Source organism: Pleurodeles waltl, chromosome 1_1 (assembly GCF_031143425.1).
Source record: "Pleurodeles waltl isolate 20211129_DDA chromosome 1_1, aPleWal1.hap1.20221129, whole genome shotgun sequence".
Classification (NCBI taxonomy): Eukaryota; Metazoa; Chordata; class Amphibia; order Caudata; family Salamandridae; genus Pleurodeles; species Pleurodeles waltl.
In genome coordinates, this window is record NC_090436.1 from 229,412,338 (window position 1) to 229,435,487 (window position 23,150).

General features: G+C 49.4%; 1 protein-coding gene across 2 annotated transcripts in view; it reads right to left on the reverse strand.

The window, feature by feature from the left end:
- The window catches only part of RICTOR (RPTOR independent companion of MTOR complex 2), a 1,007,050-nt gene that overhangs the window by 298,503 nt on the left and 685,397 nt on the right, over positions 1–23,150 (reverse strand). For both annotated transcript variants that reach the window (XM_069221337.1, XM_069221336.1), the window contains exon 30: positions 6,478–6,707. In XM_069221337.1, the coding sequence (XP_069077438.1) occupies positions 6,478–6,707 (230 nt within the window). The remainder of the gene's footprint in view (positions 1–6,477; positions 6,708–23,150) is intronic.

Below are 23,150 nucleotides of genomic sequence, written 5' to 3' on the forward strand. Positions count from 1 at the left end.
CTAGGTATCTAAGGCTTCGAGCAGTCAAGCTTCAACAAAGGAAAAAGTATGAAGCATTTAAAGAGCAACAAAAAATCAAAGAAGAAACCAAACTCTCAAGAGGAAATCCGAAACCGATTTATAAAAATTGTTTGCATTTTTATGAATTTACAGACACCACAATGTAAAAGATCCACCAGGGGGTTCGGAGGATATAGATTTTTAAAGAAACAGTAAAGAAGAGATTTCATTCAACCGTGAACGAATTTGATACTTAGAAGTTCTCTCAGCAAAACGTTACATCAAGGATGAACACAATTTCTTAAGAAGTACTTTCGGTGAACAACTCTAGCGGGCAGCCAGTCAAGCAGAGTAACAAGGACCAAAAGAACAGTTACTTTTGCAAGAAAACCAGTCTACAGTCCATTTCCAGTGTTAGTGGACAGTTTCCATTAACTTCTATTGAGTGGTTGTGATGCAAGGGATACAGGAGGCTGAAGATGCTCAAAGATGCTGAACAGTCTTCCTGGTGCTATTCCTTGGTTCATTATCTTGGTGAGGTAACTTTGACCTCAGGAGTCGACGTCCTTCAAATTCCTGTCGGGTTCATCAAATGTCCAGTCACCAATGTCATAATGGTCACCCTGCACAGCGAAGTCAGCAGTTCCCTTTTTTTGCCAGTATTTCTCCTTCGGGGGGACCAAACTGCACTCTGACAACTCTTCTGGGTCCAAAAGACTCAGGTGCAACTTTTGAGCATTAGGTCTCGGTATTCAAGGTTCCATGGGGACGAAAAGCGAGGATCAAGTATCTGGTGGACTTGGCAACCAACTCACTAGGCGGGCTTCTTTTGAGTTTGTTGTCCTGACTCTTGGAGTCTCTCCTTCTGGCTGGGGTCCGGGACGTCTTCTTGGGCAGGACACAAGAGATACAGCCCTTTCCTTTGTTAGCCCACGGAGCAGCAGGCGCAATCGAACGCCAATGTAGCCTTGCTTTACCACATTCAGTGTCAGTAGGGCAGTCCTTCAGTCCTCTTCTCCAGTGCACGCAAGATATGAGCCTTGGTGCCATGGGTGACCCTTTTAATGCCCAGAAAGTGCCTCTAGGGGAAGTCGCAATCAGAAGCCAATGAAATACATAGTTCCCTCCCACCTGATTACAACTTCCTGTTAAGTGTAGGATCTAGCTATCCCAGAGTGCTCTATTCTGCCCACTCCCTAGATGGCTGACCTCTCGCTTGGTGTGTTGAGTTCAGTAGCCCATCCAAGAGGTGTGGCTACCTGGGGGCTATACAGCCATGGAAAGGAAACAAAACAACAGTTTGGCCAGTGTTTCCCCATATCTGTTCCCAACACCAACCTGTCTACCCAGACAATACAGTATCTCCTTTCGAGAGTGTTTACCATCTGCCCTTCAAATCTGAAGCACGACTTTTGGGCTAAACACCGTGTTGCTTCCATCCAGGAGGAGATACCATCTCCTCCAGCAGCAGGTCTCTATTGTTAGATGCCCTGAGAGCCGTTTACACATCTCTCCGGGAGGGCAGAAGGGTTTCTCGTGGCAAGCATTTGTAAATGGCCACTGGGAAACTTGGGCAGCAGATTGGCAACTATCTATAGGTTGCATGTATCAACAAGTTATGTTAAATTCAACTTAGGCATCAAATCGGGCTTAATGTAACAAATTGTTTGATACCGTGAAGTACCAACTTTAGTAGTCCATACAGAAGTTAGCACAGCTGAGTTGTCAGCGTGCAACCACTGTACTCACCAATGGGGTTACTAGAATCTCGCCAGTAAAAATGACAACTGCAAGTTTTTACTGTCAGAACATGTAAAAGTCAATCTGCTTTTTAATCTGCTGCACCCTGCCTTTGGACTCATCAATTGGCCTACTGTAGGGTGACATACACTTTTAAGAAGTAGGTTTGGGCTTTGCCATTATTTTAAATAGCAAAGTCGAGTTACCAGTATTTAAACTGCTCTACCATTCTGCAGTGGCAGGCTGGGAGCCACGTTTTACCTTAACCTAGTCAAGGAGGCACAACACGTGCTGCAAGTCCCTGTGGGGATACTACCTTAAAGGCCCTGTGTACTCCAGGGATGAATAAATGCATAAGTTACTTACCTTCGGTAATGATATATCTGGCAGTGACATATTCTAGTTGCAGATTCCTTACCTTTGAATTTCCCCAGATATCACACTGGATCCGGAGATTTGTTTCTTCGAGCAGTACCCCTGCGTGACGTTAGGTGGTGTCGGTCGACTCCGCTGGCGTTGTGGTTGCCGTGATGATGTTGCTGTCGTATAAAGGCACCACCACAGCATGCTGGCGTCAGTTTATTTTCACTACTTTCTACGGCAGTAGCGCCGAGCCAAAAAGAACACTGAGAATAATGCGCCAAAACTAGGACCCTTAGAGGGAAGTACCTGTTCCTAGAAATCTTTTTGCAGTGCGGGGAGGATGGGCAGGTCAGTACTGAATCTGTGTAAGGAAATGCCTTCCTTGGCATGGTTACCCCCTGACAATGCCAGTTATGAATTAAAGTGTGCTTGGACCCTGCTAACTAGGCCGCAGCACCAGTGTTCTTTCCCTAAACTGTACCTTTGTTCCCATAATTGGCACAGCTCTGGCACACAGATAAGTCCCTTGTAAATGGTGCCCCTGGTACCAAGGGCCCTGTTGCCAGGGAAGATCTCTAAGGCTGCAGCATTTCTTATGCCACCCTGGGGACCCCTCACTCAGCACATGCACACTTCCTCACAGCTTGTCTGTGCTGGTGGGGAGAAAAAGACTAAGTCGACATTGCACTCCCCTCAGAGTGCCATGCCCACCTCAGACTGCCTGTGGCATAGCTAAGTCACCCCTCTAGCAGGCCGTACAGCCCTAAGGCAGGGTGCACTATACCACAGGTGAGGGCATAGGTGCATGAGCACTATGCCCCTACAGTGTCTAAGCAAAATCTTAATACATTGTAAGTGCAGGGTAGCCATAAAGAGTATATGGTCTGGAAGTTTGTCAAACACAAAATCCACAGTTCCATAATCGCTACACTGAAATCTGGGAAGTTTGATATCAAACTTTTCTGCACAATAAATGCACACTGATGCCAGTGTGGGATTTATTCTAAAATGCACCCAGAGGGCATCTTAGAGATGCCCCCTGAATACCAGTCCCACTTCTAGTGCTAGGCTGACCAGTTTCTGCCAGCCTGCCACAACCAGACGAGTTGCTGGCCACATGGGGAGAGTGCCTTTGTCACTCTGTGGCCAGGAACACAAGCCTGTACTTGGTGGAGGTGCTTCACACCTCCCCCTGCAGGAACGATAACACCTGGCCTGTCTCCGGACTCAAAGAACCTGCACAGCGATGCATCCGACAGGAACCAGCGACCTCTGAGGACTTAAAGGACTGCCCTGAACCTGAAGGAAAAAGAAACTCCTGAGAACAGCGGCACTGTTCAGCAACATCAACATCTTTGCAACAAAGAAGCAACTTTTGAAGAACTCACTCTTCCCTCCGGAAGCGTGAGACTTTACACTCTGTACCCGACGCCCCCGGCTCGAGCTCCAGAGAGCCAACACTGCAGAGAGGAATCCCAGGCGACTGCGACTTCGTGAGTAACCTGAGATGACCCCCCTGCACCCCCACAGCGACACCTACAGAGGATCCAGAGGCTACCACTGACTGCGACTGCCTGGTAACAAGGAACCCGATACCTCGACCAAGCACTGCACCCGCAAGCCCCCAGGACCGAGAGGAACCAACCTCCAGTGTATGAGTGACCAGCAGGCGGCCCTCTTCCTAGCCCAGTCGGTGGCTGGCCCGAGAAGCCCCCCTGTGCCCTGCCTGCATCGCGTAAGTGACCCCTGGGTCCCTCCATTGCTTTCTATAGCAAACCAGACGCCAACTTTGCACACTGCACCCGGCCGCCCCTGTGCCGCTGAGGGTGTGTTTTGTGTGCCTGTTTGTGTCACCCCAGTGCTCTACAAAACCCCCCTGGTCTGCTCCCCGAGGACGCGGGTACTTACCTGCCAGCACACCGGAACCAGAGCACCCCTATTCTCCATAGGCGCCAGTGTGTTTAGGGCCCTCCTTTGACCTCTGCACCCGACTGCTTTAATTCAAAGTTCCTTACTTACCTGTGTGGAGTACCTTGCATTTTATGTATTTACTTCAAATCTTGAATCTTGTGTTTCTAAAATGAATTAAAGAAAATATATTTTTCTATATAAAAACTATTGGCCTGGAATTAAGTCTTTGAGTGTGTGTTTCTCATTTATTGCCTGTGTTTGTACAACAAATGCTTAATACTACCCTCTGATAAGCCTACTGCTCGACCACACTACCACAAAATAGAGCATTAGTTTTATCTAATTTTGCCGCCTCTAAGGGGAACCGTTTGACTCTGTGCACATTATCTCTCACTTTGAGGTAATATATACAGAGCCAACTTCCTACAATCTGCAACTAGAATTTGTCTCTATGAGATATATTGTTATCGAAGGTAAGTAACTTGTACATCTGATAGCGACTTCTAGTTGCAGATGCCTTACCTTTGAATATAGGAGTACCATCCCCGGTGGTGGGCTGCGAACTAAGATCACACCAAAAAATCCTCCAGGACCGAACAGCCAAAATAGCTGTTCCCTGCAGACCTGAATCTACAGGCAGTAGTGCTTCGTGAACGTATGTAAGGACAACCACGTTGCGGCCTGACTGATATCCAGGACTCGAACACCGTGTGCTAAGGCTGTGGTAGCAGCAGCTGCTCTGGTAGAATGAGCGCGCAAACCCTCAGGGGGTTCCTTTTTCCACCAAAGCGTAGCACATTTTGATGCAGAGAACTAGCCATCGTGAGATGGTCCTCTCCTGCATCACTTTCCCTTTCTTTGCACCCAGATATCCCACAAAGAGTTGATCGTCCTCCCGAAAACCTTTGGTACGATCTATATAGCACACTGCAGGAAAATGGCTCCTTGTTTGCAGTACCCTCCCCACCCACATACACTTTTTTCCTGATATTGATCCTGACTTGACTAAGTGTGTGCTGGGATCCTGCTAACCAGGCCCCAGCACCAGTGTTCTTTCCCTAAGAATGTACCATTGTTTCTACAATTGGCACATCTCTGGCACACATATAAGTCCCTTGTAAGAGGTACCAGCTGTACCAAGGGCCCTGTGACAGAGAAGGTCCCTAAGGGCTGCAGCATGTGTTGTGCCACCCTAAGGGACCCCTCGCCTAACACATGCACACTGCCATTGCAGATTGTATGTGTTGGTGGGGAGAAAAAGGTAAAGTCGACATGGCATCCCTCTTAGGGTGCACTGCCCACCAAATACTGCCTGTGGCGTAGGTAACTCACCCCTATAGCAGGCCTTAAAGCCCTAAGGCAAGGTGCACTATACCACAGGCAGTGGGTTGTGGCCATCGCACCCTGAGGGGAGTGCCATGTCGACAGTCTTTTTCTCGCCACCAGCACACACAAGCTGTGAGGCAGGGTGCATGCGCTGACTGAGGGGTCCCCAGGATGGCACAATACATGCCGCAGCCCTTAGAGACCTTCCCTGGCCACAGGGCCCTTGGTACCAGGGGTACCATTTACACAAGGGACTTATCTGTGCCCCAGAGCTGTGCTAATTGTCGAGACAAAGGTACAGTTTTAGGGAAAGCCTGGTTAGCAGGGTCCCAGCACACTTTCAATCATACCTAGCATCAACAAAAGGCAAAAAGTTAGGGTGTTACCATGCCAACAGAAACATTTTCCCACAGTCGCAGTTAGTCAAAAAATGACTGGGGTAGCTCTTTTCCAGATCTGTGCGTAGGCTGGCGTGGAAAGAAAAGAAATTACGCCATATAGGCAGGGTGGCGTCTATATACGGCCGCAATGTCATCATGGCGACCACTATGCTAACGACACCCGCGGAGTTGACCGACGCCACCTAACGGCGCGCAGGGGTACTGCTCGTAGAAAAAATCTCCGGATCCAATCTGACGCCTGGGGAAATTCAAAGGTAAGGAATCTGCAACTAGGAGTCTCTATCAGATAAGCTAGCTTATGCCAATTGGGAATAGACCAATCACACATACATGTGCAAGGGTCCAGGCACTGGCAGTGAGGTCTGGTTAGCAGGCCTTAGTGCACTCTCAGTCGAAAAAACAGCATTATCAGTTCAAAACTCTGGATGATCATGCATAATAGAGACATTTCCTTACAGTATTTCATCTCAAAGTTACTCAAAGTTAGGAAGAAAAAAAATTAGATCCAACTTAAATAGGGACTCATTCCTTTCAATGTCAATGATGGAGGAACAGCTATCCCTTGCACCATGTAATTCCAGCTTTAGCATCGACAAGGTGAAGAAGCAAACAAGAAAAAACAGATCTAAGTGATCTAATGATATCAATTTGACAAGCATGGCCTCACAAATGAGAATAAAAGAAACATACTGACAATACATTCATCAAAAAGGTAGGTAAAATTTAATGGCCTTACCTGCTGGTGTAGATTCACTTTCACTGTTGTGTCGAGAACTCGTCGACTCAGAGTTCAAACTTAGTGTACTTGGTATGGACGAAAGTTCACTGTACAGCTGATCAATATCATCAGGAACGACTGGCCAAGGATGCCTGCGACTGTGCCTTACTGCATCCCAATTGTGTTGTTTAAGGATGTCACAGCCTTGCTTTGTTTTAGATAATATACCAAGAACGTAAATGCAGGTTCTAAAACACAAAATACAAGTTGCAGATTACTATCCATTAAATATACTTAAATAAATAAATGTAGATTGCTCAGTTTAGTAAAAAATGAAGACTGTTTAGTTAATTAAAATACATGATTGGAAGGAGTGACTAAACTTACAGTGTAGGATGCTGGTTCTGTAAATACTATATCAGAATGAGACAGTATGCACTGTGTTCAGGGGTTCCCCAGAGGCTTGACAGAGGCAATAATAGAGAATACTAATGCTCTATTTGTGGTGAAGCAGTTAGGCTTATCAGAGGGTAGTGTTAAGCATTTGTTGTACACACACAAGCAATAGAAGAAACGCACACAACAAGTTAACTCCAGACGAAAAGGTTTTTACATAGAAAAAAATATTTTTATTACTTTATTACTAGAACCACAAGATTCAGTTTAGAAGTAAATACTGTTGCAGGTAAGTACTTAGCATAGACATCAATATAACTTTGTTTCACTTCAGTCAAGTAAACAGTTTTTAAGAAAACAGAGAACATCTGTTTTAAAAGTGGACACTGCATTTTCTGAACAGTTCCTGGGGGGAGAAAATAAAGTACAGTTCCAGTCACTGGCGTATAGGTAGTCCACTGTTAGGGGTTCAAGTTAACCCCAAACACCCACCACCAGCAACACGAGGCCTGCCGGGTGCAGAGGTCAAAGTTGAGCAATTTTAACGTGGGCTCCTATGGAGACAGAGGTACTCGGAGTTCAGTCTGCCTGGAGGTAAGTACCTGCGGCTACGAGGGCAGACCGGGGGGCTTAGAAGAGCATTGGAGGGGCCACAAGTAAGCACCAAAATGCACCCTAAGTGGCACAGGGGAGGCCGGGTGCAGGGTGCAAACAGGACATTGGGCTCCCAATGCTGGTCTATGAGGGGACCCTGGGGATCACTCAGAGGCTGCAGAGGGGATCCAGGGGGGTGTCTCGGGCACACCGTCAATCAGACTGGGTAGAAGGCCGCCTATTGATCGATGATGTACAGGTGGTCGATTTCTCAGAGTCCTGGGTGCTGCAGGTGCAGTGGCTCTTCAGGCGTTGGTGATCTTCGTCCGGAGCTCGTGGTCGTTGTCCTCGGGATTCCCTCTGCAGGCATCATCGTGGAGGGGTCGACCCAGGGTGGGTACTTGCTCACAATCGCCTGGGCACCCTATCTGGCTTGGTGGACCACCTGGACACGGGCCATGGGCATCGGGTGCACAGGGGTCAGGACTCGTGCATCTGGAGTGAGGTGGGAGTCCTTTAGAAGAGGTTTCTTCTTGTCTTCTTGTCTTCTTTGGACAGGGCCGCTGTCCAAGGGAGTTCTTGATCCTCTGTGGTGCAGGCAGTCCTTTGGAGGTTTTTCAGAGGTTGCTGAGCTTGCAGGATGTGTCGCCTTTCTTGTGCAGGTTCTTTAAAGCATGAGACAGGCCGATACAGCTGGGGCCAAGTCAGTTGTTGTCTCATTTCCTTCTCTGCTGGGGTCTCAGCTAAGCAGTCCTTCTTGTGAGGTCGTCAGGAATCTGGTGAGCTGGGTTTAGGGAGGCCCTTAAACCTTAGATTTAGGGGCGGGTCAGGGGGCAGTTGTCAATGGCTACTCTCTCTGATGGTGGCTACACCTTCCTCGTGCCCACTCCCTTTAGGGAGGGGGGGCACATTCCTATCCCTGTTGGTCCCTGTCCTCCAAACCAAGATGGAGGATTCTGAGGGAGGGGGTCACCTCAGCTCTGGACACATTAGGAGTGGTTCTACTTTGGGGGGTCGGGGGGGCTGATATTGATGCTGACTTGATAGAATGTGCTGAGATCCTGCTAAGGAGGCCCTAGCACAAATGTTCTTTCCCTAAAAATTTACCATTGTTTCCACAATTGGCACACCTCTGGCATACAGATAAGTCCCTTGTAAATGATACCAGTAGAACCAAGGGCCCTGTGATCAGGGAAGGCCCCTAAGGGTTGCAGCATGTGTTGTGCCACCCTAAGGGACCCACACCTAACACATGCACACTGCCATTGCAGATTGTGTGTTGGTGGGGAGAAAAGGCAAATTCGACATGGCATCCCCCTCAGGGTGCCAGGCCCACAAAACACTGCCTGTGGCATTGGTAAGTCACTAGTAGTCCTTAAAGCCCTAAGGCAGGGTGCACTATACCACAGGTGAGGGCATATCTGCATGAGCAATATGCCCCTACAGTGTCTAAGTCCATACTTAGACATTTTAAGTGCAGTGTGGCCACATTAACTAAATGCTCTGGGAGTTTGTCAAAACGAACTCCATAGATCCATAATGGCTACACCAAATACTGAGAAGTTTGGTATTAGACATCTCAGCACAATAAACCCACACTTATGCCAGTGTTGGATGTATTTTTTAAAAAAAATGCACACAGGGCATCTTAGAGATGCCTCCTGTATTTTACCCAATCCTCTAGTGTAGGACTGACTACTCAGTGACAACCTGCCACTAAGAGATGAGTTTCTGACTCCCTGGGGTGAGAGCCTTTGTGCTCTCTGAGGCCAGAAACAAAGCCTGCTCTGGGTGGAGGTGCTTCACACCTCCCACCTGCAGGAACTGTAACACCTGGCGGTGAGCCTCAAAGGTAGTGGAGACACCCGCCCCAACTTTGGGCAGCCAGTTGGTGGGAAACTTGAGAAAAACAAGAAGTGATCACCACAGCCAGGACCACTACTACGGTGTCCAGAGCTGAGGTGACCATCCCCAACCCTGCAGAATCCTCTTGGTTTGGAGGACAGGGATCAATAGGGACAGGAATCTGCACCCATGCCCAAAGGGAGTGGGCACAAGGAGGGCGTAGCCACCGTCAGGGACAGTAGCAATTGGCTTACTGCCCTCTGACACGTAAAAACACCCCATAACCTAATATTTAGGGGCTCCCTGAACCAGCCAGTCAGATTCCTGATGACCTTAAGTAAAGAATAAGGACTACTGAGCTGAAAACCCCGCAGAGAAGAAAAGGAGACAACTGACACTGCCCCAGCCCTACCGGCCTGTCTCCTGCACAAGAAAAGCGATGCGTTCTACAGGACCAGTGATCCCCGAAAATCCTCCAGGGGGAAGCGTGCATCACCAAGGACCAAGAAACTCCTGTTGACAGTGGATCTGTCCAACAAGAAGAGGAGGAAACTACTTTCAAAGAACTCACACCTCACTCCAGAAGCCTGAGTCCAAAACCAGTCTGCACCCGACGGCCTGTGTCCAGGTGGCCCAACTATCCAGAAAGGATCCCCAAGCGATTCTGACCGAGTGTCCTCCCTGGACTGACCTCTCCACCCCTCCACGATGACGCCTGCAGAAGGAATCCAGAGGGCCCTCCTGACAGCGAGCTCTGGACAAAGATAACCGACTCCTGAAGAACTACTGCACGCGCAGCGACCAGGACTTGGAGAAATTGACCCCCAGCAGGCGGCCCTCTTCCCTGTCTGACCAGCGGTGTGCTCAAGACACCCCCCCTGGACCTCGCCAGCAGCCGAGTGACCCCAGGGTCCCCTCATAGACCAGCATTGGGAGCCCAACGTCCTGTTTGCAGCCTGCACCCCCTGTGCCACTGAGGGTGCGTGTTTGGTGCTTATTTGTGGCCCCTAGAGTGCTCTCCTGATCCCCCCTGGTCTGCCCTCCTAGCCGCAGGTACTTACCTGCAGGCAGACCGAATTCCAAGTACCCCCTGTCTCCATAGGAGCTCACTTTAAAATTGCTCAACTCTGACCTCTGCACCTGGCTGGCCTGTGTTGCTGGTGGTGGGTGTTCGGGGTTAACTTGAACCCCCAACGGTGGATGACCTATACTCTGGAGACTGGAACTGTAAATCGTGTACTTACCTGTAAAACTGTACTTTGTTTTCTTCCCCAGGAACTGTTCAGAAAATGCAGTGTCCACTTTTAAAATAGATATTCTCTGTTTTCTTAAAAACTCTTTACTTGACTGAAGTGAAACAAAGTTACATTGATGTCCATGCTAAGTACTTACCTGCAACAGTATTTACTTCTGAACTGAATCTTGGGGTTCTAGTAATAAAGTAAAACATATATATTTTTCTATATAAAATCCTATTGGTCTGGAGTTATCTCACTGAGTGTGTGTAGGAAGTTGGGTCTGTATATACTATCTCAAAGTGAGATGGTGTGCACAATCCAAGGGTTCCCCTTAGTGATAAGATAGTGGCAAAATTGGATAATTCTAATGCTCTATTTTGTGGTAGTGTGGTCGAGCAGTAGGCTTATCAGAGGGTAGTGTTAAGCATTTGTTGTACACACACAGGCAATAAATGAGGAGAACACACTCAGACTTAACTCGGGCCAATAGTTTTTATATATTAAAATATATTTTCTTAATTTATTTTTAGAACCACAAGTTCAAGATTTGAAGTAAATACATAAAATGCAAGGTACTCCACACAGGTAAGTTAGGAATTAGAGCAATAACATACAGTTTTAGTTAAAATGGCAATAAGCTATTTTAAAAGTAGACACAGTGCAAAAAATCAACAGTTCCTGGGGAAGGTAAGTACTGGTTAGATTGTGAGGTAAGTAAGACACTTACAAGTCTCAGTTCCTGAGCATAGGCAGCCCACCGTTGGGGATTCAAGGCAACCCCAAAGTTACCACACCAGCAGCTCAGGGCCGGTCACAGGCAGAGGTCAAAGAGGGGCCCAAAACACATAGATGCCTATGGAGAACAGGGGGTGCTCCGGTTCCAGTCTGCCAGCAGGTAAGTACCTGCGTCCTCGGGAGGGCAGACCAGGGGGGTTTTGTAGAGCACTGGAGGGGGGGGGGGGGGAGGAACACAAATAGGTACACAAAACACACCTTCAGTGGCACAGGGGCGGCCGGGTGCAGTGTGCAAAGCAGGTGTCAGTTTTTCTATAGGAAAATAAAAACAGGGGTCACTCTCGCGGGGCAGGCAGGGCACAGGGGGGCTTCCCGGGCCAGCCACCACCTGGGCTAGGCAGAGGGTCGCCTGTGGGTCACTCCTGCACTGAGGTTAGGTTCCTTCTGGTCCTGGGGGCTGCGGGTTCAGTGCTTGGTCCAGGCTTCGGGTCCCTTGTTACAGGCAGTTGCGGTCAGGGGCAGCCTCTGGATTCTCTCTGCAGGCGTCGCTGTGGATGTCCAGGGGTGTGGTCTCTGGCTACTCACGGGGTCGCAGTAGCCGGGGAGTCCTCCCTGTGGTGTTGGTTCTCTGAATCTCGAGCCGGGGCATCGGGTGCAGAGTGTGAAGTCTCACGCTTCATTCTTTGAAGTTGTAGAAAAGTTGCAAGTTTGTTGCTGGTTGTTGAGCAGAGTCGCTGCTCACAGGAGTTTCTTGGTCCTGGGATTCAGGGCAGTCCACTGAGGCTTCAGAGGTCGCTGGTCCCTCCTGGATGCGTCGCTGGTTGCAGGTTTTCGAGTCAGGCGGCAGGCCGGTGGGGCTGGGGCCAAAGCAGTTGTCGTCTTCCGTCGTCTCTGCAGGCTTGTAAGTCAGCAGTCATCCTTTTTAGTTCAGGTTGCAGGAATCGGATTTCCTTAGTTCTGGGGTGCCCCTAGATACTAAATTTAGGGGTGTGATTAGGTTCGGGAGGGCAGTAGCCAATGGCTACTGTCCTGGAGGGTGGCTACACCCTCTTTGTGCCTCCTCCCTGTGGGGAGGGGGGCACATCCCTAATCCTATTGGGGGAATCCTCCAAAACTAAGATGGAGGATTTCTAAAGGCAGGGGTCACCTCAGCTCAGGGCACCCTAGGGGCTGTCCTGACTGGTGGGTGACTCCTCCTTGTTTTTCTAATTATCTCCTCCAGCCTTGCCGCCAAAAGTGGGGGCAGTGGCTGGAGGCGCGGGCATCTCCACTAGCTGGGATGCCCTGTGGCGCTGAAACAAAAGGGGTGAGCCTTTGAGGTTCACCGCCAGGGGGAGGTGTGAAGCACCTCCACCCAGTACAGGCTTTGTTCCTGGCCACAGAGTGACAAAGGCACTCTCCCCATGTGGCCAGAAACTCGGCTGGTTGTGGCAGGCTGGCAGAAACTAATCAGCCCCACACTAGAAGTCGGATTCGTATTCAGGGGGCATTTCTAAAATGCCCTCTGGGTACATGTTACAATATATTCCACACTGGCATCAGTGCGCATTTATTGTGCTGAGACGTTTGATACCAAACTTCCCAGATTTCAGTGTAGCCATTATGGAACTGTGGAGTTCATGTTTGACAAACTCCCAGACCATATACTCTTATGGCTACCCTGCGCTTACAATGTCTAAGGTTTGGCTCAGACACTGTAGCGGTATAGTGCTTATGCACATATGCCCTCACCTGTGGTATAGTGCACCCTGCCTTAGGGCTGTAAGGCCTGCTAGAGGGGTGACTTACCTATGCCACAGGCAGTGTGAGGTTGGCATGGCACTCTGAGGGGAGTGCCATGTCGACTTAGTAATTTTCTCCCCACCAGCACACACAAGCTGTGAGGCAGTGTGCATGTGCTGAGTGAGGGGTCCCCAAGGTGGCATAAGTCATGCTGCAGCCCTTAGAGACCTTCCCTGGCTACAGGGCCCTTGGTACCAGTTACAAGGGACTTATCTGTGTGCCAGGGCTGTGCCAACTGTGGTAACAAAGGTACATTTTAGGGAAAGAACACTGGTGCTGGGGCCTGGTTAGCAGGGTCCCAGCACACTTTCAATCATAACTTAGCATCAGCAAAGGCAAAAGGTCAGGGGGTAACCATGCCAAGGAGGCATTTCCTTACAGTGTGTGTTTCTTCTATTGCTTGCGTGTGTACAACAAATGCTTAACACTACCCTCTGATCAGCCTAACTGCTCGACCACACTACCACAAATAAAACATTAGTATTATCTATTATTGCCTCTGTCAAGACTCTGGGAAACCCCTAGACTCTGTGCACACTATCTCATTTTGATATAGTATTTACAGACCCAGCTTTCTACACCGTAGATTTCTCACCTACCGACTATTGCCCAGGTGTCAGACTGCATCCAGCAAATCTCAAGCAGTGCCTGTGCAAGATGAAAGGTGATGCAATGCACCTCCACACCAACGTTGCTTCACTGGAAATGATGCACAGGGCCCTACACAAGTGCCACCCCCATGCACGCCGACATCATTTGCTTTGTGAACCATCTGCGCCCTCAGACACAGAATCTAATCTCCAGATGGGTAGTGACTAATACTCAGAATACTAATGGGCACCTTTGTAAAGCGAAAGACACCAGTTCGCAGAACGTGGAGGATGGGATAGTAGAAGCGGAGTCTGCGGTTTGAATAAATCTCTGTCAACAAATGCCTCTTTCTGCATGGTCACTCCCAAACTTTTGGAATGATGTTGCTGGTTTTACGACAGAGTGCACTGAGGCCTCCTAATCAGACCTCAGTGACCGGACTCAAAAAAGTGTATGTTACATAGGCTACACCCAAATGGCATAGGCTAACTTACCTGTACATTCGTAGTAAATGGTACCCAGGGATACCCAGGCCATGTAAGTTAGAAAGTCACCTCAGGGATTGCAGCAATGGTTATGTCAACCCTGCCGTGACCCACGTAAAGTGACTGAAAGACTGCAGACTGGAAGAGCAGTTTAAAACTGCTAACCTGGCAAAGCCAAACCTCCCTCTGTAATATCTGTAAGACACCCCTGTGGCAGGCCTATCGAGCCCTAAGGCAGAGTGAACAGTATTTAATGGGCAGAACTTATATTTTATGTGTTCTGGCAGTAAAAATGTGAAACAGTCGTTTCTACTGTGGAAATGCTGGGTCACCCTATTGATGAGTACAGGGCTACAGACTTCTCAGCTGTGCTAAACCCTGAATGGTATGACCAAAGTTAATACTCCTAGGTATCAAACTCCTCAGAACATTAACTTGATTCACAAGTCGAAATTAATGTGCCCGACTGCAGTGTGCCACACTTACAAAGCTGACAGTCACAAGGAGCACAATGGTTGCACAAGGGGCCTGTACACAAAGAACAAGTTACTTACCTTCGATAACTAATTATCTGGTAGAGACTATCTAGCTTCAGATGCCTTACCTTAGAGTTCCCTGGTGTCCGCTTCGAATCCAGAATTTTTCTGCTGAGCAGTACCCTGCCAGGTAGCGGCGCTCGGATCTGCATGCTTAGTCAGGCTCCGCGTGACGTCGTCAGCATAATTGGAGCTGTCTGTGATGTCACGGTTGTCTATATAGAAGGCACCTCATCATGCGTACGTCAGTTTTTTTCCTTCTGCGCCGGTTAAGCGCAGATCTGGAAAGAGCTACACTTTTTCTTCAACTTTCGTCGAGGTTTTTCAGCTTCATTGTTTGAACATGTCTTCTAGAAAGACTGGATTCAAACCGTGTGGTGCATGTCATCGCACCATGTCGGTCACGGATCCACTCAGAGTGTGTCTCTGGTGTTTGGAAAAGGATCACGACTCGACTTCGTGTTCCGACTGTTGGTCCAGGGCTCCGAAGGCTTTGAGGGAATGATCCCTCAAACTTCTTACGGCCCGACAGATGTCTTCGGTTGGCGCGACTCTGAGGAGGTCATGGTCACGCATTAAAAGGAGATCGCGACACCGCTCCTAGAGCCCCAAGTCCTCTTCCTCACATTCGAGGTCATTTGAGCATTCAGGTAAGAGGCACAAGAAGAAGAAGAAGTCCAAGCGGACTTTGACTTCGGCCAACGAGGCGTCTAGGGAACGTCAACGTTCTGAGCGCGGTTCCGCAGAGCCGTCGCCAGCGCCGACTTCATGTCTTCCCCTTTTCTGGGGACCAGAGCGACCCCCGCTCAAATAAAGGAATGTTACGAGGCCATGTGCCTTGTTTTTGAGCGGTGTGCACACTTGGGTGGGTCTTTGGGCCCCATGGGTTCAAAAGGGGCCTCATTGGGTTCGACGCCGGCAGCTTTGGCCTCGGCGCCGTTGGGGACCGCAGGATTCGATAGCGGATCCGGACCGGCGCTGGTCCCACACAATCGACCTCCTCCTCCTTCACCACTGGCACCCACTGGTGGTAGCCCCATCCTCATTCCGGATGATCTGGCGCCAGAGCGACGTCTTACGAAGCTGACTCAGATGGCGCCGATTAGGCCCAGATCATTGCTGGAGCCTTAATTTGAACAGCCAGGCACACAAGAGGAGTGGAAGGGGTCTGAGGACCCTTTGGATTGTGAATTGGAGCAAGAGCAGGACTGGTATGAGGATCTAGGGGAAGCCAGTGGACTGGACAAGTCTCCAGATACTGGCATGCTCTCTCCTCCTAATGTGGCTGAGGTCTTGGACCTAGACTTGCCCACGGTGTCAGTCAGGACGGATCTCCTGACAGAGGTGCTTCAGCCGTGGGTGACTACATCAGAGCAGATGTTGCTCTTCATTGAGGCCCTAACGGATGTCCTTCGGGGAACATGGTCCAAACCCAGCACAGAGGCTCCTGTGAATAGGACGGTCGGCTGCCGTCAGAGGTGTTACCTATTGTTGGGTGTCCCACAGAACAACATTGGGTAAGTCATGGTTAGGAAAAGGTTGGAAACGGACCCTTCCCAGAGGACTCAGAGGGACCCCGCTGGAACAAGGAAGGTTCAAGAGTGCCCCCACCTGTGGATACCCAGAAAAGTGGAGTGCCTACACCAGGTAGCCCAGGTGCATAGGGATGAAGTTATGTCAGACCCTCCCGTTGAGGGACTTCGGCTGTCCAGCTCTTACAGTGACCGGTGGACCAGGTCGGTGGAATCAAGACATGGATTTCAGACATGGAACACCTGTGAAAAGAGGGGACAGAGTTCAGACCACCCGGAGACGTCCAGGGGGGTGCAGGAGTGCAATGCCCACCCTTCTTGTGGACGCTTCTCGGTGTGACGGTTGTCGTTAAGATTAAGTTGCGCCGTTCAGGCGATGCAGAAGGATCTCAGGAGTCATCCACGAGCTGTCCCACGCAGGTTGTCAAATGCAGAGGGGTGAGCAGGGCCACCAACAAGCTTTGGGAAATGCAAGAGGGGTGTTTGCAAAAAAAACATTTGCAGTAATTGAGACCAGCAAGGTCCAAACAACTCAACATTTACAGTTAAGTCAGGACCAGCCCTCAGTAGTGAGGATAGCCAGCAAGAATTGAAGGAGACCCTAGAAGAACCCTCTGGCAGCAAGCACAGGGAGTCGCAAGGGGGCATCAGCAGCACAAAGAAGATGAATGCCCATGATGTAGGGGTTGCAGGGAGAACAACGGTCTTGGAGCTGTGCGATGCTCGAGTCTGGGGGTTCTTTGAGCTAGGACGTCTTTGAGCTGAAAAGTCGACAAGCCTTAGAGAGAACAGGAATGGTGCACAGGGGTCCCATCCCATCAGACTCCAACGAAGGATCACCGTCTTCCTAGCTGCAAAGAAGACAGGTCAGACCTCTAGAGAGCCACAGAACTCCCACCTGGGTTGCAGAGCCTTGACGGATCAATGGCACAGTAGGATCGACAAACCGGTCGCAGACATTGAGGTGCCTGTGGTTGCAGGGGACTGACTCCCTCACTCCAAGGGAGATTCCCCTTCTGGATGTCCTTAGTGCAGGCAAAGTCCTTGTGATTCTGGAGGATGCCCAGCCACGGATGCTGCAGAGTCACTGCAACGTTTGGGGACAAAATTGCAGTAGAATCCTTTTTACAAGTTGCAGTCTTGTCTTTGTTCCCGGCGAAGTCCAGCAGCAGGATCCAGTGTTCAGTTCACAGAAGAAGTCAGGAAGTACAATCCAGGGTCCCTTTAAAAAACCAGGAAGGGGTATGGACAGCTACTGCTGTGACCCACCTATCGGGGGAGTTAGGGACGCTACTTAACTGGACTGACCCATCAGCTGCTCCCAGGGCCCGCTGCTCTTCCGATTTCCAAGATGGCAGAAACAAGTGAACACCTGGAAGAGTTCTGGGCACACCCCCAAGGGAGGAGCTAGACTGGGGGATTGTCACTCCCCTGACCTTTGTGTGTTTTGCGCTAGAGTGGGAGCCTGGGGGCTCCTGCACTGGAAGAAACCAGCTTTCGTGAGAAGGGCACCAAATGTGCCTTTCAAGGGAAGTCTGGTGGTGATCAGGGTCAACCCCACCATAGCCCAGAGACACCTATTTCTAAAGGAGACAGGGTTACACCTCTCCTCTAAAGGAAATCCTTTGTTCTGCCTTCCACTGCCCGAGTTCAGCTTAGCAGCAGGAGGAGGGCAGAACAGTGTCTGGCATCGGCAGCAGTACTTCTTTGCACACAGACACTGCACGGCTCAACAAGCATACATGGGGTTATCCTCTAAGGAACCCCCAGAGTACATAATATCATGCAACTAACACTGGAACTGGAGTAGTGACATGATTCCAATATGTTTGATACCTAACATGCCTAGGTTCAGAGAAACCAATATGTAGCTGGACATCTGGTGATTAGCAGTATCAATTACACAACATAGAATGGTTTCCCCACACTTACAAAGCCCAAAAATGGAGTCTGGGGCTTGTAGGGTGCCTCTGCTCATGTAGGGATACCCTAACACTTAAAATCATGCACCCTGCCCTTGGGCTGACAGGCCTACCTTAGGGATGACCTACAGGGTCAAAGTGCAGTGAATGCGATATAAGGTAAATCTTATATATGGGTGAAAGGTGCATGCAACCTTTCACACAGGCTGCAACTGCATGCCTGTAGACACATATTGCATGGGTCTCCATGGGCAGAATACATGGTGTACCAATGCCCTGGGTACCTACGTACCATATACTACGGATTTACAGGGGTACACCAGTATGCCAATTGTGGGGTGTAAGAAGTACTTATCAACCAAATTTAGGGGCGAAAACACCAACACTGGGGTCCTGGTTAGCAAAACACACTGACACCAGGCAGAAAGCGGGAGCAACCATATCAGAAAGATCCTACTTTCCTACAGCCGCCGCCTTGCAGAACTAGCGACCAGGACCAGATGCCCAAAGATGCATCTGAGTTTGCTGACCCTGGAAGAGTCATCAAAGTGCAGCCTGGTTGGCCATAAGACGAATTATCCACCAGGTAAGAATTTGGCCGTGACTGCGATACTCAGCAACTGGTAGCCAATGGTTATCCCCACTTTTGCCTGTTGTCAGTATGTTTTGACTGTATTCACTGAGATCCTGCTAACCAGGACCCCAGTGACTAGACTCTCTCCCTTTCCATTTCATTGCCTGGACCACACACATCCCACATTTGGTATACTGGTGCCCCCATATAAGTCCCTGGTATATGGTACCCAGGGCATTGGAGCTCCAGGGCCGCCCCCCTCAGTGGGCTGCAGCATGTATTATGCCACCCATGGGGAGCCCATGCAAAGTGTATCTGCATTCCTGCCATCGCAGCCTGCGTGAAAGGGTGCATGCACACTTTTCACTGTAGATCACTGCACCAGGTCACTGTAAGTGACCCCTATGGTAGGCCCTCCTAGCCCAGAGGGCATGGTGCAGGTACGTGGGTGTGAGGACACCCCTGCATGAGCAGAGGTGCTCCTATGAACTCCAGCTCCATTGTCATGGACTTCGTGACTGCGGGAACACCATTTTACGAGGATACTGGACATAGGTCACTCTCTATATCCAGTTACATAATGGTAACTCCAAACACGTCGGAATCATACCCCAATACTGTTGCCAGTATTGGAAGTATGATTCCATGCACTTTGGGGGCTCCTTAGGGGACGCCCAGCATTGCTCATACCAGCTTTCTGATGTTTTTTTGGGCAGTCCAAGCTGCTGCCACCCCTCAGACATTTTTCTTCCCTCCTGCTGCTTAACCAGCTAAAGCCCAGGAAGGCAGAACCAAGGTTTTCCTTTGGGAGAGGGGGGGGTAACACCCTCTCCCTTTTTTAAACTGATGTTAAATGGCTTGGGAGGGGTATCCTCCTCACGCCACTGGTATGCTTTGAAAGGCACATTTGGTGCCTTCCTTGCATAAACTAGCTTTCATCGGTTCGGGGACCTCTAGTCCTTGCTCTGGCACGAAACTGGACAATGAAAAGTGTAGTGACCAATCCCCTGTCAGTCACCACCCCAGGGGTGGTACCCAGAGCTCCTCCAGAGGGTCCCTTGATTCTGCCATCTTGAATAGCCCAGGGGTGGTACCCAGAGCTCCTCCAGAGGGTCCCTTGATTCTGCCATCTTGAATACAAGGTGAGCAGAGGCCTCTAGGAGCATCTGAGTGGCCAGGTCAGCCAGGTGACGTCAGAGCTCCCTCCTGATAGGTGGTCACCTTGGCTAGGTGACCAATCCTCCTTCCAGGGCTATTTAGGGTCTCCCTCTTGGGTGGGTCCTCAGGTTCGGCTTGCAAGATTCCAGCAGAACATCTCCACAACCTCTATTTCGACTTCTGGCCACTGGAGCCACAACTAGACTCTCCAGCAACCAACAATCTGCATCCACGATGAAGTCTCTACTTGCAACATTGCTTCCAGCTACCGCAACACTTCACCGGCTGTGCATCCTCTAAGGGAGGCAAGTCTTCAGTCTGCACGAGAAGGAAGAAGGAATCTCCCTTGGAGTGAAGGAATCACTCCCCTGCATCCGCAGGCACCAACTGAAACGACGACCGGCTGCGTGGATCTCCTCTCATCCAGAGCTGCATGGATCCTCTATCTTGGGTGGTGGTCTGTAGTGGTCCCCCAAGTCCTCTCTGCCAGCTGTTCAACTTTAGTGAAGGTAAGACCTTTCATTCTCACACAGCACAGTACCCCCATGCACTGCGTCTCTTGCAGCTATCAAGGCATGTTTGTATCTCCTCCAAGGGATCTTCAGGCTCCATGTAGCCCCAGCCCCTAGCACACTTCCCTGCAATGCACAGCCTTCTGCACGCTTCTCCTGCAGCCTGGGACCCTTCCTTCAGTTGTGCTGCGTGGGCTCCTATGGAAACTCCTGGGTCCTCTTCCAGTGGGTCTTCTGGGGGGGCTGCCTCCTCTTCTTCTGAATTTCCCAGCCGCTGAGGGTCTCCCAGGACTCCCCTCATTCGGTCGAGTCCCCTGGACCTTGCTGGTCCTCTTCAGCCTTGCAAAACCTTCTTCTCCGACTCCTGCATTTGCCAAGGCTTGTTGGTGGTAATCCAGCTCACCGACCGAATGTATCATGACTGCCGACGTGGGACTTCACTGGCATCACTCCTGGAACTCCTCTTCTACTCCTGAGCTGCACTGCTGACCTTCTTCGTCCACTGTCGACCTGGTCTTGCATCCACAGAAGGGTGGGTAGTGGCTCCTGCCACAACCGGACACAAATTGGACTTGGTCCCCTTCCTTTGCAGGTCCTCTTCTGTCAGGATCCACCTCTGGGTTCTTCAATCTTGTCTGGGTCTTGCACAATCCTTTTCCAAAGTCCTCCTGTTGGTTTTGGGGAAAACCAGGTACTTCCCTTTGCTCTCCTGTACAATGGAGGTTTCAGATATCAAGGAAGTGCATAAATTGTAAGGTACTTGGCATAGGTAGATATAGAACTTTGAATGAAAACAGTAATGTACACAGTTTGGCATAAAATAGCAATAAGCTATTTTAAAAGTGGACACAGTGCAAAATTCAACAGTTCCTGGGGAAGGCAAGTAAAGGTTAGTTTGTCAGGTAAGAAAAGCACTTACAAGTTCAGTCTCCAGGGAATAGGCAGCCCACAGTTAGGAGTTCAAGTCAACCCCAAACACCGAGCAACACAGGGCTGGTCTGGTGCAGAGGTCAAAGAGGGGCCAAAATAACATGGGCACCTATTGAGACAGGGGGTAGTCCGGTTCCGGTCTGCTTGCAGATAAGTACCCACGTTGTCGGAGGACAGACCAGGGGGGTTTAGAGGTGCACTTGGGGGGCCCCAAGTAGGCACCAATCATGCACTCTCAATGACACAGGGGTGGCCGGGTGCAATAAGGGCGTCAGTTCCCAATAAAACTCAATGAGCGGACCCGGGGGACACTTAGGGGCTGCAGGCAGGGCACAGGGGGGTTCTCGGGCAAGCCACCGACTGGCAGGGAGGAGGGACGCCTGCTGGGCACTGCTACACCAGTGGTGGGTTTCTCTAGAGTCTTGGGGCTGCAGGTGCAGTACTTCTCCAGGCATCTGATATCGTCTGATATCTTCGTCCAAGGCAGTTGAAGTCAGGGGGTTCCTTGGGATTCCCTCTGCAGGCGTCTTCGTGGAGGGGTGGAGAGGTCAGCCCAGGGTGCACATTTGGTGGGAATTGCCTGGGGGTCCTGTCTGGCTGGTTGGTTCCTCTGGACACGGGCCAAGGGACTTGTGCTTCTGGAGTGAGGTGGGAGTCCCTTGAGAGATGGTTCCATGTTTGCTGTCCACAGGAGTTTCTTAGTCCTCGGTGATGCAGGGAGTCCCCTGGAGACCTTTCAGGGGTCGCTGGTCCTTCAGAATATGTTGCTTCTCTTTTGCAGGGTCTTTGAAGCAGGAGACAGGCTGGTAGGGCCAGGGCCAATTCAGTTGTCTCCTTCTCTTCTCTGTGGGGTCTTCAGCTCAGCAGTCCTCCTTTTCTTGAGGTTGTTGTGGTAACAAAAGTATCCAAGAGACAATGAGGATCTTAAAGCGTGTAGGATTTATTGGAGCCTCACACACGCTCCTAACGAACAAAACGCTCATCGTCTCTGATCAGGAAGCGTTCCATTCAGAACATTCTTAATTCTACTTACACTATTACACATCTCCTTTTCAAACAAAGTGAAATAAACAAATACGAAATAAAAAAGTAACATGAAATAAAAATGTGTAATATAATTTTCTCCTTTAGCTAACATCATAATCTATGACAATTGTTTTTTTTTTTGTTTAACTAAATACTAAAGCATACCTAATACATTAGAAAATCATTGTATTTGTTTGGTAATTTTTTTTTATGTCTGCTGACCCTGAAACCAAACTCATTCAAGTTAACATTTGATGAATTGTATTCTTCACAATGAATTAACAAAGTATAGTCAGTAACACCTGTTGTACTGTTCGAATATACTTTTACTGATTCACATCCAAAATTGGGATCAGATAGACGACTTAATTCACCACAGCCTTCAAAGTTTACACGTGCTAATCTGAAACAATGCCACCATGAACCATTACTCAGCATAGTTTAAATCTTACTGATTCTAATGACTTTCCAAGGTTTTGAATACTTTGATTCTCCCTTCCTGACGTGTGTAGGAAGCTTGATCTTGAACCAATCACCAACATCAAGACTGGGATTCCCTTGTTAATTTCCCTTGCACTTATGTTTATTTTTAATCTCAACATTCATCCTGGCCTCAATATATATCATATTCATGTCATAAATTTGTACTCTTTTTTGCAACCAAGATGGATCTAAACCTAATCTCGGTTTTCTTCCCTTCAACATCAAAAATGGCGAAAATTTTGTTGAACAATGAGGTGTACAATGACAGGACCAAACAATTGAGCAACATGTTCCTTAACATTAATCCTAGCTTTTAATGCAAGCCGTATTGCATCTACTAAAGTTATATTAA